Here is a 20,477-nt window from a genome sequence, read left to right as displayed (position 1 = left end):
TAAGGGGGTAGAGGAATACAGAGATATCTGGAAGGAATGTATTCATCTTAAAGATGCTTTCTTAATGAACTTGCTCTATTGAACAACACTTGAAGTTCTCTGAAAATCCATCTTCTGACTTGTTCTGCAAACTATGTGCAAAAGACTGAGCTAATTGAAGTGGGTCAGATGGGGATAGCTCTTTGCCCCCAGGAAGCCTTCTATCTAGTGTCCTAGATTTGATACTTGACTTTTATCAGTTAGCACATAGAGTCTCACCTTACGGATTCCATTCCCACCTTATATAACTTGGAGACCATAAACTACCTGGTGCTGGCCTATACCTGAGAGAAAGTGGTATAAAATAATGAACTTAACTATGACTTTAAGCTTAAATGACAAATACCTCAATTCCTTAAAGCTTGTAGGGACTTGTAGGAACTCACTGCTTCCATCTTCACAGTCACAGTATGAAGAAATGTTATGCTTTTTCCCTTAATGACTAATTGATGGGTATGCACATGTGCGATGATACACTTTAAGTTCTCTGTGCCTCCATCTCTCCTCTGCTTGTTTTGGTCATTCAGTGATTCTCATTAAACATAGCTGTCCAAAGGTGGATGCCTAAAGGACCACCACCAAGTGAAATGCTTCTTGGATGGGTCAAGGACCTAAGGGTGTCAGCCAATAGCTAGGCAGGAGGTCTAGGCAGGACATACAGACAGAGGTAGCTCTGGGAGGAAGAAAGGGAGAGTTGCTAGCTGCAGAAGAAGCAGGACATGGAGGAGGAGAGGTAAAAGCCCTTAGCCTCGAGGCAGCACATAGATAAATAGAAATGGGTTAATTTAAGTTTTAAGAGCTAGTTAGAAACAAGCCTAAACTAAGGCCGAGCTTGTGTTGCTATTTGAAAGGTGGCTGGCTGGATGGAAAAACTCATTACACTAGGGGTTTGACTTCTCAGTTCATTTCTCTTTCACAAAGCCAAATATGACTAACATATAGCTAACATTTTCTAACTCAGTGCTCCACTGACTGGGCATGTGTTTTAATAAGTATGTTCTGACTCCTGTATAAATAAATATTTCTATAAAGAACTACGATTTATGTCAAGACTTAATAAGCATGTTAGAAGCACATTTCAGATCTGCCCCATTTTCTGTCTCAGGTCATTGGTGTGGCCTGTGACTCTCATACACATTTTGACACTGCTTGTTTGCTTACTGATCTATTGTGATAGAGGCAGAAAGCTCAGAGACCACTGATCACACCATAAATACTTAATGTCAGCTGACAAAATGAAAAGTGATTCTATAAGTTTATTAATCATAGCTAGCTGTATTTCAAGTCCACTAGTTCACAAAGGGGAAATATAACTTAACTGGTAAAACGACTGTCAATTAAAAATACTGAATGAGCCAGGTGTAGTGGTATGCACCTTTAGTCCTGGGACTCAGGAGGCAGAAACAGGTGGATTTCTGTGAGTTCAAGGCCAGCTTGGTCTACATAGTAAGTTCTAGGCAGCCAAGGTTCATGCTGAGACTGTATTTAAACAAACAAACAAACAAACAAACAAACAAACAAACAAACAGTTTCATTGCCAGTTAAGATTTTTACTGCTTTATGGTCTGGAACTTATTTCCAATTCTATGAATTGAAATTTTTATGAGTTTTGACTAATGTCATTAAAAAATGTATCTTGATATTAAGATGAAGTTATCTTTTTTTCCTCCCCATTTCCTTGAATTTTACATTCAAAGCCATAGGTGAAAGGTTATTTTTTTAAACCTTTTTCATTGACTGTGAAAGTGATGTTTACAAATACAATCAGCTCATTCAGATGACATTATATCAAGCATCTATAATTTATTATGACTACTACTAAGAATAGAACTAATATTTCTTTTAAAAATTATTATTATTGTGTGTGTCTGTGGGTGCATACATGTATTTGGAGGTTCTGAAGACAACTTTTGGGAGTCAGTTCTTGGTTCTATCTTCCTGTTCTATGATTCAGGAATTGAATTCAAGTCACCAGGCTTTCAAGGCAAGCATTTTTAACTCCTGAGCTGTCCTTCTCCCCTTTCTGAGATAGAATCTTGATCTGTATCCCAGACAGCACTTGAGCTCAAGATCCTCCTTGCCTCAGTCTACACACCACCCAGCTCAGCTAGAGCTGGTATTTCTTGATTGGCGGTGTTGGGCCAATCAGTGTTTAGTCATGAATGGATTTTCGAACTTAGTATCAGCCCTGTGAGATAAGGACTGCTACTTATTCCCATTTTTCAGGTGAAATAAACTCAGATGGAGAGGTTAAATAGTGACTTGCTTAGAAAATATGGCAAATTATTTGTTTTTCTTTGAACCTAACATGACAGGGAAGAAATAAAATATATTGATTCATAGAAGCAAGGATAATAGAGGACAGTGTACAAGAACAGTTAGGATTTTAGAGGTGTAACAACACATGGCCAATTGCCAAGGAAGTTAGCATATTGAATTACTCTAAGGTAAATCTGCATATGAGACCTGGCCAGATCCCCAGTGTGCAGGTGTCTACTGTTCTCAGAGACAAAGGGGTGATTCTTCAGGGAAAATGAGAAGACGTTCAGGAGAAAAGAGCTTACAGGTATGTGATTGGAGGATAAGGGGTCTGCCAGGGAAAATGCCGGCCTTGCTTCTAACCACTCCACAGGGAAGCCCATGTTCAGTAGTCCATCCCTTGTCAGCTTTCCCAGTGTGCCGAGCAGCTGAATGTTTCAGTCTCAACTATGTAGGGACAGCTAAGATGGCCTTTAGAAAGCATCCAGTGTGGAAAAGAGCAAGGCAAAAATAAATTGAAACTCACATGAAACAAAAGCAATGTAGGAAACTGAAAAAAATTCCAAAGCTCTATTACTGTCTATAATCAATATCCAGAGTTAAAAATATGCAAATCTAAAAAAATTTCAAAACAAGTGAAAGAAATTCTTAGAAGTGGTCACACACACACACACACACACACACACACACACACACACACACAAGATAAATACTGCAAGATGAATTTAGAAGTATAAACATCCAGACTGGGGAGATATCTCAATGGGGCAAAAGTATTTCCATGAAAGTGTGAGGACCAGGGTTGGATACCCAGCACCCACCTAAATGCCAGGCAGACATGGTGGCCCACCTGCAATCCCTGTGTTTGGGAGGCAAAGACAGGATTTCTGTAGCAAACTATAAAGCTAGACTATACTACACTACACTAGCCAGAGAGGTCTAGATTCACATGAGAGACCCTGCCTCAATATATAATAGAATCCAGGACCATAAGGCCAGGGGTGGCAGTATCCATAGTGGGCCGGGCCCTCCCCATCAATCACTAATTAAGAAAATGTTCTACAGGCTTGCCTACAGCCTGATCTTATGGGGACAGTTTCTTAGTTAAGGTTCCCTCCTCTCAGATGACTCTAGCCTGTGTCAACTTGACATAAAACAAGCCAGGACATATGTGTATCCATACCTACCCACCATTAATACATATGCATCCACACACCCACACATTACACACGAAAAAGTAGAAGTAACAATATCCAATTAATGAGAATTTTGCAAAGAGAAAACAGAAAATATTGTTAAAGGACAAAAAACAATGGAACTCAGAGTAAAGGGCAAATAAGGAGTCCAGGACAAGGTACGGAAACAACAAGAAAGCATGAAGGCATAAAGCTGAGACCACTGTGGACAAGGACTGTCTAAAAGGTTTCATAGAAACAAATAATATACTGAACTCAATATACTCAAACCTAAACATGTCAAACAGAGAAACCTCTTACAGCTTTAGAATGATCTGAGACTGAACAATCAGAAATACACAGAAGATAACCCAGTGGGAAAATGAGACAGCCATTAACTCTAGAGAAAACAAGAAGCCGTACAAGGAAGGGAATACAATGTATTCTGAAGCTCATCAAGAGCAGTGCTGTACGATTGGTGATAATCACACAAACAGTGCAAAGCAGTAGAATCACAGGTTATAGGGAGATTGGAGGACAGGGTGAAGGAAAGACAGACGCCAGTAGAATGGACTGGAGAGCTAAGGCTTCATTATACAAAAGGAAGTCAGTTTAGACTTAAAAAAAAAAGGAAGAATCAATTGAAAAACACTCTAGAATGTTACTTATATGGATTTATAGAAGACTGAATGGTCAAGTTAAAGGTTTTGGAATAGGAGAAATTAAAGTTGGGATAGAGAGACTATACTTTTTAGTAATGTGTAATGTCATGTAAGTTAAAAAAATTATGTACCTGTATTACTTTGAAAAAGGATGAAATTTAAATGTCAAAAACCACATCCCCAAAGGCAGCTAGCAAGTGGTACAGCTGGTGTGTGCACACGAATGATCTAATTCCCATGCTCTTAGCCAATATCCAAACATACTTTATGGAGATCACAAACACAATGGCCCCATTTGGAATCTGGTGTGAGTGTGAACTACACGAAGGTGGCATGAACAAACCTTATCTGTTAGCAGCTTCAATGCCAAGTGAGGTAGATGTAGAGAGCACGACAATGGCTGCGAAGCCTGGCTGTTGAAAATGCCATCAGTGGAGGTTTAGAGTGAGAAGCATTGGGTTTTGGTAGAGTGGATAGTTTAAAAAGTCCCTTGTCCTCAGGGAAATACAGGGACCTTGGCCATATGACTCAATGGGCCCCAAATACAAAAACCTCTTTGTGGAAAGTGGAGTCTAGAAGGATCTGTCATTTCTGAGTTTCTGACTGGTCTTGTTAGTGAGAGGGAGTTTTTTAGATCCTACTCCTTGAAAATTAAATGAGCTAACTATAATACAACCTCAGAGAACTGTACCTCCTATATCCCCCCACTTTGACCTGTTCCCTCACAGGTCTCTCATAACCAACATGCTAACTGGGGCTCTAGGCTTGGGAAGGTAGAGGTCATGGACCTTTCAGAAGTATCAAGAGGTTCCTTAAGAAAGGCTTTCTGTAATAACTGTGCCCTTTACCATGCACACATCCTCAGGCTGTGCTAGAGGCTTGTTTCTCTGTAGGGACACAGGCTGGGAGATGGGGAGAAAGAGAAGAAAGAACATTAAACTAACACAAGGAATACTTTTAAAGGGTCCATCTCTAAGCCTTCACTAAGTCCTCAAAAGGTTTTAAATGCTTAGAAGAAAACAATGTCAAATTTGGGGATACATTTAAAAGCACACAATAGTGTTTAGAAATCTTGTGCCTGATGACCTAGAAATCTACTCACAGAAAAATGAAGGCCTAAACTTCAATATTTAATTATTGCCTTAAAAATAGCCACCACTTAGTTTTGTAAGTTACTATATTTTTGAGCATAAAAAACACAGAGGAGATAACTCCATTGTAACAGGCTAGCACATTGGGACAGATTAAATGACAGAAGAAAAAGAAAGGGTAGCCAACCATAAGCCAGTGAAATACTTGATAAGATAAGATACTTTTTAAAATAAGAAATGTGTCTTTGAACTCTTTGCATGTGAAGACACACAGGTCTACTACAACCATGTTAGTGGGTATGTGCTATCCCACTTTATGCAGACACCTGTTGACTCAACAAATTCTCTAGTGAGACATACTAGAGAACTTGCTCCTAATGGTTCCTTTTTATAAACACAATAGCAATTAAAATCCTATACATATGCTTTTTGTTGTTGTTCACTTTTCCAATTACAGATTTAGGTTAAATCAACATGAAGGTTTACAACACCAGAGACTCTTTTCCAGTAAGCGAGAGGAGGAATCTCCCCACTATGACTAGAGGCTGAGACAAACTCAGAAATGCTGAGCCTGTTGGTTCCACCCCACTGAACAATGAGGAATGCCTCTGTTAGCTAGCAAGTCATGCTTATTATTTCTAACAGAGCTCACCCCTGGCTTATTTGGATTCAGTGTGCAAATATAAAAAAGGGTCTGTAATTACCTTGGAAAGTATACAGGGAGATCTACAGATTTTGGGCTCACTTGGAGGCTGGTTTGGACTTCTCACACTCAGATAAAGAGTGAGCAAATGTCTTGACCTGGACTGATCTTTAAGTAGTTCTTCTTTGATTTATAGTGGCCTTTTTGAACTCCTCCCCACAGAACTATGCATCAACAACACAAAGGAAGTTGAAAAGAAGGGGCAAGACCTCTTTATATACAGGTTCTCTGTTGACACCCTTTCAACAAGGCACGCATAACTTCGTGTGTCACCAATTGCTGGTGGTGGCCATCACTTGAGCAATGACAGTTTAGATTAAGAATAAAGAGATGCAAAGATGGTTAGTAACAATCTTAACTGTTCTATGAACACTGATGCAAAAATACTAATCACAGTAGTTGCAAACTGAGCTCAAAAAGCATGTTATCATATCAACATGATCAAACAGAGTTTCTCTCATAGATATAAGGATAATTTAACATTACAAAATCTATTAATGTAACTTGCTACATTAACAGAATAGGGAACAAAGTCACATGGTTATCCAAACAGATGAGAAAGTATATTTGATACATATAATATTTACTTAAAAATTAAAACATGACAAACTATCTCTATTAAATAGCTAGGAGAAAAAAAAAACCTGCCTTCTGGGAAATAGCTACAATACACTAGACTGAAGTAAAAGACCCCTGATTTCATCTAACATATGTGAACAATAAGAAAAAGTGCAAAGATTGAAGAGCAAAAACAAAACTATTATCTGCAACTAAAAACAATTCACAAAAAATTCCCTACAGAAGGCTAGCTTGATGACCCAAATCAGCTATATTCCTATAGACTGAAAGCAAATGATTACAAGTATAATTAATAAAATCAATAGTAACAAAAACTGTAAAATATTATTTATTTTTATGAGTGTGGCTGTTTTGCCTGCATTCATTTCTGTGCTTTACATGTGTACCTGGGGCCTGCAGAAGGCACAAGGGGGAGTCACTGGATCCCCTAGAATTGGAGTTATAGAGGGTTGTGAGTGACTGTGGGTGCTGGTAACTGAGCCCAGGGCCTCTGGAGGAGCAGCCAGTGCTCTTAACTGCTGAGCCGTCTCTCCAGCCCCGCAGTTACGTCTTTCTTTCTTTTTTTCTAGCCAACATTCTTATGGAGAAATGATGGGAAAACGAGTATGGAAAAGAAAAGAATACCTAAGGAAAATCTGAAGACCTAGAGAAGACTAGGGCATTCCTATCAGATAGCAAGACACAGTTGTCATGGCAAAGACTGGATATTAGAGCGGCCAATGGACTGATGACAAGAGAGCCCAGAATAGACCTGTGCAGTGTCACTACCTAGAAACTGAAACAAGGAAAACCACTTTCATAAACAAACTATTTGAGAAGACTTTAGGGGAATCTTTTGGGAAACTACCTTATTTAAAAGTAAAGTTGACATAACAGGTCAAGCCATCCCTGATGCCTGACAGTAGAAAGATGACATGGAAGTGGTCTAAGATGGTAGAAAAATATGGACATTTGTGTCAGTTGTCTAGAATATGTCCTGGTTCTGCCATCTAGTTGTTGTGCAATGTTTTTGTTTTGAGACGGTCTCACTGTGTAGTGCAGGATAGCCAAGACTCACTATGTAGCCTAGCATGGTCTTGAATCCACAATTCTCCCACCTCAGCCAGCTGAGTACTGGTGTGACAGGTGTGTACCACCATGCCTGGCTGCCATATGGCTCTGAGCAAATCCCTGTTTCAGTTTTCCTACTTGTCAAGGAGAGACAGATATCCTTCTGGGTTGTGGGGATTAACTATAAACTATATATGAATTAACTGGAAAATGCATGGCATAGAAACATTACATATGTTATTAGAGTTCAAATGTCTTTAAGGATTGACTTCTGGTATTGCACCAGTACTGTTACTATAAACTCATGTAACACTTTATACGTTGTCAATTATTTTTCATCTTTGTGACCTCATTCCACAGTTAGAATACCTATATGGACAGAAAGGAAGGTTCCAGCCCATAGCTTCTGCAAGTCATTTTTCCCCAACTCTAAAAAAGAAGGGGTAATCTCCAGGGCTCCTTTGGCTCTAAGAACCACTTCTATTTTACAAGAAAGAATTTGGAGGCAAATAGATATTAACTGGCTTGCCTTAGGTCACTGAGAATTACTGGCAGATTTAGGATTAAAACCTAGGTCTCCTAAATGATTTGCTTTACAAAGCTATAATAATAATTTCCCTAGACTCTCTGTATCTAAATTTCTTCTTGGAATTGTCACTAGACACTTAGGGATGTAATTCACTCGGGATCATTTAGAACATTACTGACATATTCCAGTGCCTGGGAGCTCCTACCTCATTACCAGAGAGGAAGTCAGAGACACATGTCTTTTGGAAAATCATTAACATGGACGATGGGAATATGAGCAATACAGAAGAGAATTACCTGAGCAAGCAGACCGGGTTGGATCTGCAGAGGCTGAGCTCCTGGAGCTTGAGTGACGATGGGAACAGCATTTTCCATCCGTACTGAGTAGCCAGCATGCTTGGAAGGAGAGGCCTGCAGGCCTGTTCATGAGTGAGGGACAGGAGGGAGGTGAAGGACTGAAAGATGGAGAGACCCTTCTAGCCACTGAGTGAGCTTGACTGCTCAGCTATGGGATGTTTTCCTTTTAGTTTCTAACTAAAAAGTCATTCCCTGCTCCCCACAAACACACCCCTCCAAAATTAAATTATGTACAGTCCAAAACAGGACAGTTAGGAGGACTGATTACAAGAGGAAAACAATGGTTGCTGCTCCTGGAGACATAACAGTGTCACAGAAAGGATGCTGGGGACAGAGTGGTGGGCTCTCTCTGGACTGCACAGATGGGATCTGAGCACCAGTGTAGATATATGCTCACATGGGTGCTTTGCGAAAATCTGTCCTTGAGCTTCTGGTGGAGAGTCTTCTAACTCCTTAGAGTCCACAGGAAAAGAGCTCTGGGACCACGGCCAAAGGGGAGGAGGCACAGGGAAGCACTTTTCAGACAAATTTCTATTCTCCACATGAAGTGGGCCTATGCTGGCTGTCAGAGACTGGCAATTTTCTACAGACAGTGTTCAGAGAGCATTTCCTGCAAGGGAAGCTGGAGCTGACATCAGCATAACAATGGAAGCAGACAATAGTCTCTTCACAGGCAGCTGGCTAGGGCCACCGCTTCTGGCAGGTGCTGAGAACAACAGCAAATGGACTGGGTGCTAGAGCACAAGTCGCATTGTTTCTAGGTTGGTGGCAACAGGACAGCAGTCCAACTTCAGTGATGCCAGCGTGTGTATGAAGGAAGGGAAGAGGGCTCTCTCCCCTGACAGTGAGCATTCCAGGAAGCAGCGGGGGCGGAACCCTGGAAGTGGTCCTGCAAGAAGCAGTTCAGCCTTACCTTGGAAGCCAGGGGGACACACGATGAGAGCTTGCTGGAAGGGATCCGGCCGGGCACAAATCTGGGCTGTTCCCGTCTGCAGGGGCATGCTCCGCTGGGCCACGGCGGCCATGGATGCCGCTGAGGGCTGGTAGAGTGCAGATTGGTAGTTTAGTATGGAGACTTCGGGATTGGCTAAGGAAAGAGTGGCACTGGTGGAGGTGGGAGCCTAAAGGAATGATGGGGATTCAACAAAAATAAACAAAAATAAAAAATGAGGGAGGTGGTATGTTGGGAGACACAAATCTCAATCAAATAAATAAATTGAAAGGAGAGCTAACATAAACCAAGAGCAGAAAAGCAAAAAGAGGGGCAGGAACCCAGCTGAGTGCCTTAGGGGAAGGCAGGCGCCTGCATCCTCACATTGTGGGACCACACAGCTCACTACTGAAAAGCTAACTTAGTCTAGAAAACCGTTTGCTTAAGGGTCTGGGGATGTAGCTCAGAGAGTAGAGTGCTTACTTTAGCATGCATGAAGTCCTGGGTTCAATAAAATAGCTGTGGCAACCTTGTAATCTCAGATGTATTTTGTAATCTCAAAACTCAAGAGGCTGAGGCAGGAGGATCAGAAGCTTAAGGTTATTTTTGGCTAGATGTGGAGTTTGAGGCTAGTCTGGGCTACATGAACTCCTAATCCCCCCCCCCCCAAGGGGGGAGGAAAAACAAACAACAAAAAAGTAAACTGTTTAATGAAAGTCTGCTTCACACCAGAAGGCCAGGTTTGGGGTGAGGGCCTTTGAGGACCTTTGTATTCCTTGGATTCCACGTGGACTATGATGGGGGGGAACCTGCCTTTCTCCCCCTTGTCCCAGCAAAGCTCCACCAACATGAGGGCTTCCGGGGCGCATGTCGTGCTGCCAGCCCACAAGCTCCACCTGTGTTCACCCTGGCCTCTCCTTGGACCCAGGTAATGTACACCTGGTAGAACAAATCAGGAAGAGGCTCCTGCAGGCCTGGGTCCTAGATAAACAGGTCTTAGCACGGAAGCCCACGCACCAGAAGGGAAGCCCAGGAAGAGCCCTGGAAGGAGACTCTTGCTCAGATCTAAAGACAGTGCCGATACCCTTAGCCCATTGTAGGACATGACAAACATCCGGATCTATGTTTTGAAATGGAATTTCCAACAGAAACAAAGCTGTAGAGGAGAGCAAATTCATTGTTGGGGATTCTTCTATTTCTCTCCTCAGCCTTCTTTACACCGAGCCTGAAGCAAAGAGAGGCAGAGGCTAGCAATGGGTTCAAACTGAACACTGTCTAGAAGGAGTTGTGACTCTAGAAGGTCACGGTCCCTCTGGGGGTCACATATCAGATATTTCTATCACAATTCATAACACTAGCAAAATTCCAGTCATAAAGTAACAACACAATCGTTTTCTGGTTTGGGTTCCTCTTACAGCAGGAGGCCCTGTATGAAAGGGGGGAAGCATTAGGAAGGTGGAGGACCACTGCTCTAGAGGGTGGAAGAACTAAGGGGTAAGGAGGAGGGAGACTGTGAGTAAATACTGGACACATGTGTAAAGAGAATTTCAAGTGGAGTTAATGTCAAATTTCATAAAAGGCAAAGTCTTCTTTTACTTTTTTTTTTTTTTTGGTGCTGGGGAAATCAAACAACCCAGAGCCTTACATACACTAGGCAAGTCTACTGAGCTCTATCTTTAGCCCTACATAGTTTGTAATACTTAGAGTTTGTGTTAAATTTTAGTACAAGACAATAAATTTATTTGAAAATGATTACGAACTCCTATGACACGCTTATTTAGATTTTAAACTACATATGCATTTTCAGCATTCCACACCATGCCTTCTAGAATTATGGTGAGGACATGGGTGCACACACTCATCTCCAATTTCCCCACACCATTATTTTTCCCCAACCACATTCCTCACTGTCCTCTCAGACACTCAAGGCAGACCCTGAAGGTCCCCTGCTTGGGGCCGTGGCACCAATGTCTTCCCAGTTGACTGTGCTGTCCCAGCCTCTGATCAGTCACTCTTCTGATGCCTCTGCCTTCCAAACATCCCTAGGACCCACTGACTTCTTTCAGTTGTTCTATGGTGCCCACCAAGGACCCATAAGTCTCTGATTAGTGATGGCCTGCCCTCTACTTCTCTTTCAATTCTTGGGCACAAGATCGTTTTTTTCTCTCTCTTTTAATTTAAAAAAAATGTATACGGGTATATTGCCTACATGAGGGTCTGTGTACCATGCATGTGCCTAGTGCCCACAGAGGCTAGAAAAGAGCACTGTGTTTCCTGGAGTTACAGATGGTTATGAGACACATTGTGGGTCTAGGAATTGAACCCAGGTCCTCTGGGAGAGGCCATCTGTCCAGTCTTGGATCTTTCTCTCTTAAAGCCCACTTTGTGCACCAGCTCCCTGGTCTGCACTTAAGTACCTGCTCACAAACTCCAGTAATGGCCTCATGAATGTGGTGTCTACATCTTGGCCCAGCATTTTTGCTTTCTATAGGTCCTCAGTTACCTTCCTGGATAAGCACTATCTTTTTTCTTCAGGACAGATTAGTCTACTTGCTGTTTTCCTAGCTTCCTGTGAGCAAAGGCTATTCATCTCATAGGAATCCCTTGGCTCAGTGTTTTCTCGGAGCCTCTGTGCTTTGGGGCCAGCCTGGATACCAGGGCTCCAAAGTGGAATCTTCCAGGCAGTGCTCTTGAACTCCCGCCACAGTGTGCTGGGCAGTGTAGTCCACATCCTGACTGATGCCCCCTGGGGAGAAGGGCCTGGGCTCTACTTGTGATCCTGTTTGTCTGCCTTATCTGTTCCTCATGTATGCAGCCTATATCTGGATCTGTTTTAGCTCATGTTTCACCATGGAGACCATGAGCTCCTTGAGAGGAATCTACAAAGATGATGAGCTCTTTGTAGATTCCAGGAAAGAAAAGGGGAATGCATATCCTGATATGAGCACCAGTCCCCAGTGTGAGCAGTAGGCATGTATGCTGACAATTTCCCTCAGTTTCCAATGCTGCTATGGATCAGCTGTCGGGAGTGTGTATAAGGCTGAGGGAGATTTTTGCTCTGTCCTTCGTGGTTCTGACAGAGTGACGTCACCTGTCTGCGAGAGGCAGGGAGGACTGTTAAGAGCTGTTCTGGCTAACAAAGACAAATGAGAAGAAAAAGCAAGTTCCCTGGCAGCCTACATTGCAAAGATGGGCCAAGTGATTTTTTTTTTTTTTTTTTTTTTTTAATTTTTTGAGACAAGGTTTCCCTGTGTAGCCCTGGCCGTCCTGGGACTTGCTCTGTAGACCAGGCTAGCCTTGAACTCATAGAGATCTGCCTACCTCTGCCTCCCAAGTGATGGGATTAAAAGTCATGCACTACTGCCACTTGGCTGGGCCAAATGATTCTTGGATGCAGTTATAATAGATGTTTAAACAGGATGTGAGCATAACCTATAAATCCAGCTAAAATTCTTGGTAGAAGGATATGCTCCTAAAACAAGACACCTTGGAAAAGTTAGTAAAGCGACTGAGCCTAAGGATTTAGCCAAGAACACTCAGGGGAGGACTTCCTACTCAATGTTACTAACAGTTTTGTTGTATGGTTTTTCCACACAGGCTTTCTCTGTGTAGTCCTGGCTGTCCTGGAACTCACTTTGTAGACCAGGCTGGCCTTGAACTCAAAGATTCGCCTGCTTCTGCCTCCTGAGGCTGGGATTAAAGGTGTGTGCCATCACCACCTGGCTACTAACAGTTTTCAAAAGTACATAAAAATTATGGCATATTGACCCAGCTCCCCTGAGACACACAATTACAGATCAGTGGCACTTGGGAAAGGTCCTATGGCTAGTCTGCTGGATGTAAGTTAAGAGCAACACAGAATGAGGTCCATGTCCTTCACTAACACAAAACTGTAGGTGTATTTTGTTGCTTCTAAACATCCAAATGTTTGACTGAGCAGAAAAACTCCAAGGACCTCATAGAAGGAACACAGGACTGGGTCTCTAATGTACAGAAGAAGTCGTGTTATATTTGAAGAGCAGACACCATCTAGAAAAGGATCCAAGGACCTCCACAGGATTTATCAGTGCATATGTTTCAAGAATGCAGACCCTGATACCAGACTGCTGGAGTCAAAGGCCAAACCTATCTTATATGTACTAGCAGGCAGCCTTAGGTAAGAGGATTAATTACCTTGTGCCTCAGTTTCTGCCTCTGAAATGCCAATGATAATACCTATCCCACATGCATGCTGGGAGGACTAAAAAAATCTGACACAACAATGTTCACTGTCAGTAATGTGATCACTTTGTAACATTATCAGAGGAGGACAGCATGCCTTAGTTAGTGCTTTGTCTAGGTTATAACTGGAATAACTTGTTTTTCTCATGTATTTAATTAGGGCCCAACAATTCTAAGTTCAGATGATGGAGGGTTTGTTCTCAGGATCATGCTTTTGTAGGGCAGTATTTCACCCCCAGTGCTCAAGCCTACCATTATACTAAGTTAGCAGCCTTTTCTACTCTAGTTCACCTGGCCAGCTTCGCAGGTCTCACTACCATGGAGAACAGAGGTGCTCTTTCTTATTTGGGACCTGCCTTTGTATTGTCCAGTTTTGGTGATACTCTTTGGAATGGATGTGCTGGCTGTCCTGTCATAGGAAACATGGAGATGACCTGTTCTGTTATGGTCACGGACCTCCAGACCTCCAAACCTCCATTCCGAAGCCTATGGAGATATTCACAGAAAGGCTGGTGGGGCCTGGGGATTCACCTGACCTGATACATGATCTGTAGGGTTCCCTTCCCTGTGTGCCCTCTTAGATCCTTTAGTAATGGAAGGAACCGACAGATGGCAGATGGGGACAAGGGATTTGAGGTTAGGGAGTTAGGATCAAGAGTCTCCTAAGGATGGGAAAAGCGAGCCTCAAGGTAATGAAGAAAGTCTCAGTAACTGCTGGTTGAGAAGCCCCTAGATACAAAAGCCTTAACCTCGGGGCTGGCAGGAAAATGAGCTTTTCACTCTACAGACAGCGTCAAGAACTCTCATGGCCTCCAGGGGACAGCAGATTCCAGGTGGCACTGAACATCTAAGTTGAGGAAGAGCTAGCAACTGGAGGTCAAGCTCAGAGGGTGAACAGTGTAAACAGACAGTGCTGAATGCAGGGGCCAGTGACTCCTCAGTGACAGGAGGACATGCCAACTAAAAGTGGACCCACAGGTGACAGTATTCACACTTCAGGTTTACATATTTCTTCCTCTTCTCTGAAGGTGTGTATATGTGCTTGTGCACAAGGGAGACCACCACACAGGAACACCATTGTCATTACAGATTGATAGTAAGACTGGAAAGTCTGGGAACACTTTGAGGAACTCGGAAGATTGGAAGATGGGAGGAACAGTTCCAGTCTCTCAGGTTCTAGAGGCAGGTGAACTAGGATGTGGATTCTATGTTGCTGGGCCTTCCAATCTACAGAAGGCAGGGATCAGCTTCCTGTACCCCTTGGGTAGGGTGCTAGGATTCTGGTGACAGAGCCATGAGCTGGCTTTTCTATGACTTACAGGATGGACAGGTTTCACCTCTCCTAATAAAGACTACACGAACATGGGTGCAGGCAGGGACTCCTGCTCATTCTGCTTCTAGAACTTTTTAGCAGGCTCCATTCCCACATCTGCTCAGAGGAAAATGGAAAGAGGTGCCATCTCAGGAAGCCGTAGTGAGAACAGAGAGCCCCTTGGCCTCCTAAAAAACTAACCAAGGAAGCAAGTACTTCAGCTTACAAACCCAAAGGGACAACACAGGGAAACCACCTGGGTCTGTTGGGGGAAATCTGAGTCCTGATGCCAGCAATGACAGCCCTGCCCACCTTTCTCTGGTGTCTGCCACTCACCTGGTTGTGGACAGTGGTCAGCTGGTTGTTAAAGGTCATGGTCAAGTTAGTAGATGTGCTAGGGGCCACATGTGTGATGAAAGGTGTTTTGCTCTGGTTCACTGTGTCATACATATTCACCCGGCGCTTGCAAATCTCCATGTTTTGGAAACATGATTTGACACTGTTCATGCAAAAGGTGGAGGCAGAGACACAGGACAAGGAGGGTGAGGCGGGGTAAGGGTGGGAAAGGAGAGAAAACAGTGAGAAGAGGAGAGAATGGTTAATCCAATAAACAAAATGACCACGCAGCTTTGCTTTAGCTTCAAAACCCCCGGCCTTCTCCAAGTCTGCTCCTGGGACTGTCTCACTCTGTGAGAACTTCCCCTTATATTGTCGACCTTTGTCCTGGCCCAGGTGGGCAGGTTCCCCAGACCACAGACATCTTCATTCTATCTTCCTGCCATCACTTCCCACCTCCAATCTCACTGCTCAGCGCAGTTCTCACTCAAGACGGCTCTCCAAGCAAGGGTCTTACAGAAGGAGCTGCTATAACCTACTTTCACCTTCCTGTCTACCCCCACCCCCCATTCTCCTGACCCTGGGCTACTAGCACCACCTAGAGGTCAGCCAAATAATTCTCCCATCTCGGGTCATGAATTTAGGCAGCTGGCTCACCTCACCGGCACCTGTCAAGCAGGTCACTGAGAGCAGTGACATGTGTTTGCAATCTCCCTTCAGTCTTACACCAGCCACAAGACAGACTATGATCACTGTCTCATTTTTATAAGTAAAGCTGAAGGGTTAGGACCAGTAATTTGCCAGGTAGAGAATTATTGCCTGGCAATTCAACCCGTCTCTCTTACATACACACTCCTAACTCCCTTAATACTTACTTACTTACTTACTTACTTACTTACTTACTTACTTACTTTCTTTCTTTATTTATTTATTTATCTATCGTAATTCTTGTCTAGTTACATGAAGTAGAATTCCATCCCCCATTTTCTTCCTCAACTGTCTTGGTGAATCAAAACCAAAAACCCAACTACAAAAGTATTAAAGGAGTACAGGTCCAAGCATGAAGGCCTTTAGTGGCCTCGGCCCCCTAGCTCCTGACCATCCACTGTGTCCTCATCAATTCATACTCTGCTCCTCACACACTCTGCCTCGTCTGTTTCTACGTTCACCTTTCCTCAAGTGCTAATATTCAAGATAAAGCCTTGTTTAATCTACAATTTAAAATGCCTATTGCAATAGCTGAATGTAAACAAGGTAACAGAAATTGCTGTATACTACAGGTATGCTGTATCTTGGACTAAACAGGTGTTTATAGGGTATCCCAGAATATGATTTCCAAGAAATATACGTTCAAAATTTCAGTAATTGGACATAAGCACGACCTAGAGATTCCTATTTCTTCCTAAGTTAATGGCTACTATTCACACTGGCTACTATTCACCTAGTTACTCAATACCAATGCACAGTAAACAAACTAACTGATGGTCCTAGAGAGAAAAGAAAACAACACCATGCCCACCCAGTTTCTGGTGAGTACCTAGTATACTACTGAGTGCTTTCACACTGAGCAGAAGACAATAAAGTGATGCTGGATGCATTCTATTTGGAATACATTGAAAGCATCCAATGATTTTGTGATGGCTCAATGTATAGTCTCCAGAGTTTTCTCACTGCAGTGGGTTGAGTTTGACTATTAGGATGGGACAAGTACTTCTACTTTGGGTTTTTTATTCTTAAAAAGATTTATTTACTTTTATGTATCTGTATATGCATGCATGGAATTTATATGCATCATGTATGTGCTTGAGGAGGCCATAGGGCATTGGATCCCCTTGAGCTGGAGTTACAGATGGTTGTGAGCTACCTGATGTGGATGCTGGGAGCTGAGCCCAGGTCCTCTGCAAGGGCAGTAAGTGAACTTAATTCTTGAGCCATCTCTCTAGCCTTCAACTATCTCTTTTTCTTATTAAAATTTTTTATGTGTATAGTTATTTTGCTGTGTGTTTGTCTGTGCACTGTATGTTTGCCTGGGAAGGCCAGAAGAGGGTACTGGATCCCCTGAGACAAAAGTTGCAGACAGGCCGGGCGGTGGTGGCACACACCTTTAATCCCAGCACACGGGAGGCAGAGCCAGGCAGATCTCTGTGAGTTCCAGGCCAGCCTGGGCTACCAAGTGGGTTCTAGGAAAGGCACAAAGCCACACAGAGAAACCCTGTCTCGAAAAACAAACAAACAAACAAACAAGTTATAGACAGTTGTGAGCTACCACGTGGGTGCAGGGACTTGAGTCCAGGTCGTCTACAAGGCAGACAGGCTCTTAAGCATTTAGCTATCGCTCTAGCATCCTGAGTGCCTTTCTTGACTACCCTTCAAGTAGTCTAGCTAGCCAGCTTGCCCCTGGGACCCTCTATCTTCACCTCTTGAGCGCTGGGATTATAGGCAGACCACCTGGCATTTATGTGGATGCTTGAGATACCAACCTAACCCTCACATCTGTGTGGCTAATGCTTTATCCCCTGAGCCATCTCTCCAGCCACAGTCATCGTAACACTCCACAATTTTAAAGCCATCACTCATCTTGGTCTTAACAGGTGGCTTCATCATCTATTTCCGAGACAAAAGCTGTCTGGCAGGAACTCCCTCAACTTTCCCCTGCTAGCCAATGCATCTGTGGACACCCATGCATCTCTCTTGCCATCTTTTAGTGACAGGCCACCTTTCCACTCAGCTTAAACACCAACTCAGAAGAAACTGGTCACAGTATCTTTTTCTTGAACCGCTCTCCTGCTACCAGATTCTTCCACTAGTGTTTGCTTAAGTTTCCTCACTCTTCAAACCTTTCCTCTTGTCCTCTGGACGCTCCTCTCGTTCTTCCCTTTCACAGCTCACTTCTTGTAAGGCTGCCATCCATTTCTCCACTCTCACTTTCAACCTGCTCAACAACTTTCTGCTCGGGAATGGCTGCACTAAGTTAACAATGCTCTCCCAGGTCCAAGACCTTACAGACATTTTTTTTTTTTTTCTAGATTACTGATATGGCAGCAGTTAGGTCTGTATCCAACACAAATCTGACCAGCCAGTCATCTGATTCTAAGTCTTTTAATGAGTTGCACTGTGCTTTTGATAAAAGACAAAGTCCTGCTTGAGCATGACTTGCTCCAGCTGACTTCTGTGGCCTTGGCATGTCACCACTGTCCTTATGTCCAGTGTTTAGTCATGCTGGAGAGTTCACACAGGCAATGCCCTGACTGCTCACACCCATCTTCTTCTTCACCCTCAGAGGTTACATTCTTGGGTCTTCTGGCCTGCTCAGTCAGCTCCTTGTTATACTGACTCATCACACCTCATTTCTTTCTTGGTAACAGCCATTGTTTTATACCTTCCTCTCTGAAGACCATAGCTCAGTGGGCAAGTGCTCAATCTATTTTTACTCACCATACCCCAGCACCTGGTATAGCCCATAGCAAGCCAAGGAAATGGACAAATCTGAACAAACTAGACCAGTTCACTCCAGGGAAGTTTGGGGAATAACCTTGGTATTGATGCTAGATTGATTTAGAGCACTGTTGTTTTATCTACTTCCTTTGTGCACGGATATCCAAATTCATCTGGCCCCAAGGTCTCCCATGTCCCATGTTCCCTCCTTTTTGGTACAACTCCCAATCTAGCCCTTATAAGTTTTCTAAGTTCTGTTTTGGAACACAGATCCGCAACTTTGCTTATGTGATGTATCACAGTTGCTTTCAACTATAACAGAACTGCACCGCAGCAGCGGAAACCAGAGTGCTATAAAGCCTAAAGTATCTACTATCTGGGCCTTCGAAGTGCTGCCCTGGTACAGAGGATCAAGTGGGACACTTACTGTGTACTATGGGGAAAGTCGAGCAGATGTGTCATTGTGACAAAGGGGTGGTTCAGAGTTTCGATGGGAGTGATCCTCTTATCAGCATCGATGGTTAGCATCTTCTTTAATAGGTCAATGAATTCCCGTCGGTCTGCCTTCTCTACCAACATGTCACTCCCTTCCAAATCTGTTGTCATGTTCACCTGGAAGCAAGCAGGAACAGGGGAGTAAGAGCCAGAGTATACCCTGTAACCTCTTCTGATCTCAAGCCTCCCATCCTAGTTGCCAGAGGGTGGACTGCCCTCAGTGGAGGAGACATGGTCTTGTGTGCTGCTACTATCCACAGGTCATGGCTTCTTAGACTGTAAGAACAGAGTGGCCGAGCCAGTCAGGCACCAGGTAGGGGTGGGGGCAGAAAGAAGCCATCATGGTTGATAGCTGCAAATAATTCCCAGTGACAAGGCACAAAACTGCTCCTGTTTCAACTGGCCAAGCAAAATACAGCTTTTATCACACCTTATTAAAAATAACCACAGGATGAAGGGTTCTGGAGACTGATTGCATAACAGTGTGGATGTACTTAATGCTCCTGAACTTAATGAACTTTAAAAGAGGCTAAGACAAGAAACTTTATGCTAGATGTGTTTTAGTACAATCAAACAACAACAAAGAAATAAACACACATACCCCTCAAAAGTTCTAAGATAAAGCGGGAGAAGACAGAAAACGTGTGTTCAACCCCTGGAGGGGAAAGAAGAGCCTGGGTTCCCTCATCTTCATCACTTCACCCTTCAAGAGCTCCCTGAATTGGGACCAGAACAGTTTCAGTTCCTGTGTTCCTTCCCTGCAGTCACCTCTGGCCAAGGAAGGCAGTGTCCCTGAACACAGGACTTTTCTCCCGATGCCAGGTCTCTACTAGCATGGCCTTTAAAAGGCTTGCTTTGTGGTACTTTCTATTTTTTTTTTTTTCCAAGAGGGACTCTGGAAAGCAATTTCAGTTTTCACAGACCATTTAAGCTACTAATCAACTGACAAGTGTACTTTACTCAGAATCAGGAGTTCTGGTTACACTCACCTTTGCTAAGAGGTGTGCTAAGTGTTTATTGGGCTACGGCTTTATTTCTCGGCATTTCAAAGAAAAACTCATTCTGGGTTGCTCTGAGTTCAGGCTAGTCTCTAATTAAAAATACCAGAAGAGCTGGAGTTATCTCTGATACTAAGGTAAGAAAAAGTCTATAGTGAGTGGAAAAGTCTCTGCTAGTGAGCTGACAGTGACTGAGTGTAGTGGTCTGGATTGGATTCCCCTAAAAGCTCAAATTCAAGTCCTAATCTGTGGAAGGTATAAATGTGCCCTTGTTTGGAAATAGGGTCTTTGCAGATATAATCAAGT

General features: G+C 43.3%; 1 protein-coding gene across 4 annotated transcripts in view; it reads right to left on the bottom strand.

The window, feature by feature from the left end:
• Hipk2 (homeodomain interacting protein kinase 2) overlaps nt 1-20,477 on the bottom strand; it is a 185,588-nt gene that overhangs the window by 26,579 nt on the left and 138,532 nt on the right. For 2 of the 4 annotated variants that reach the window (XM_036182325.1, XM_036182326.1), the window contains exons 6-9: nt 19,106-19,290; nt 15,244-15,406; nt 9,357-9,564; nt 8,384-8,505 (exon numbers count right to left, since the gene is read on the bottom strand). In XM_036182325.1, the coding sequence (XP_036038218.1) occupies nt 8,384-8,505; nt 9,357-9,564; nt 15,244-15,406; nt 19,106-19,290 (678 nt within the window). The remainder of the gene's footprint in view (nt 1-8,383; nt 8,506-9,356; nt 9,565-15,243; nt 15,407-19,105; nt 19,291-20,477) is intronic. The other 2 variants (XM_036182327.1, XM_036182328.1) reach the window with 1 other exon arrangement.

The sequence above is a fragment of the Onychomys torridus genome, chromosome 3 (assembly GCF_903995425.1).
Source record: "Onychomys torridus chromosome 3, mOncTor1.1, whole genome shotgun sequence".
Lineage (NCBI taxonomy): Eukaryota > Metazoa > Chordata > Mammalia > Rodentia > Cricetidae > Onychomys > Onychomys torridus.
The sequence above is the reverse complement of the archived record's forward strand: the minus strand, read 5'-3'. Positions and strand labels throughout refer to the sequence as shown.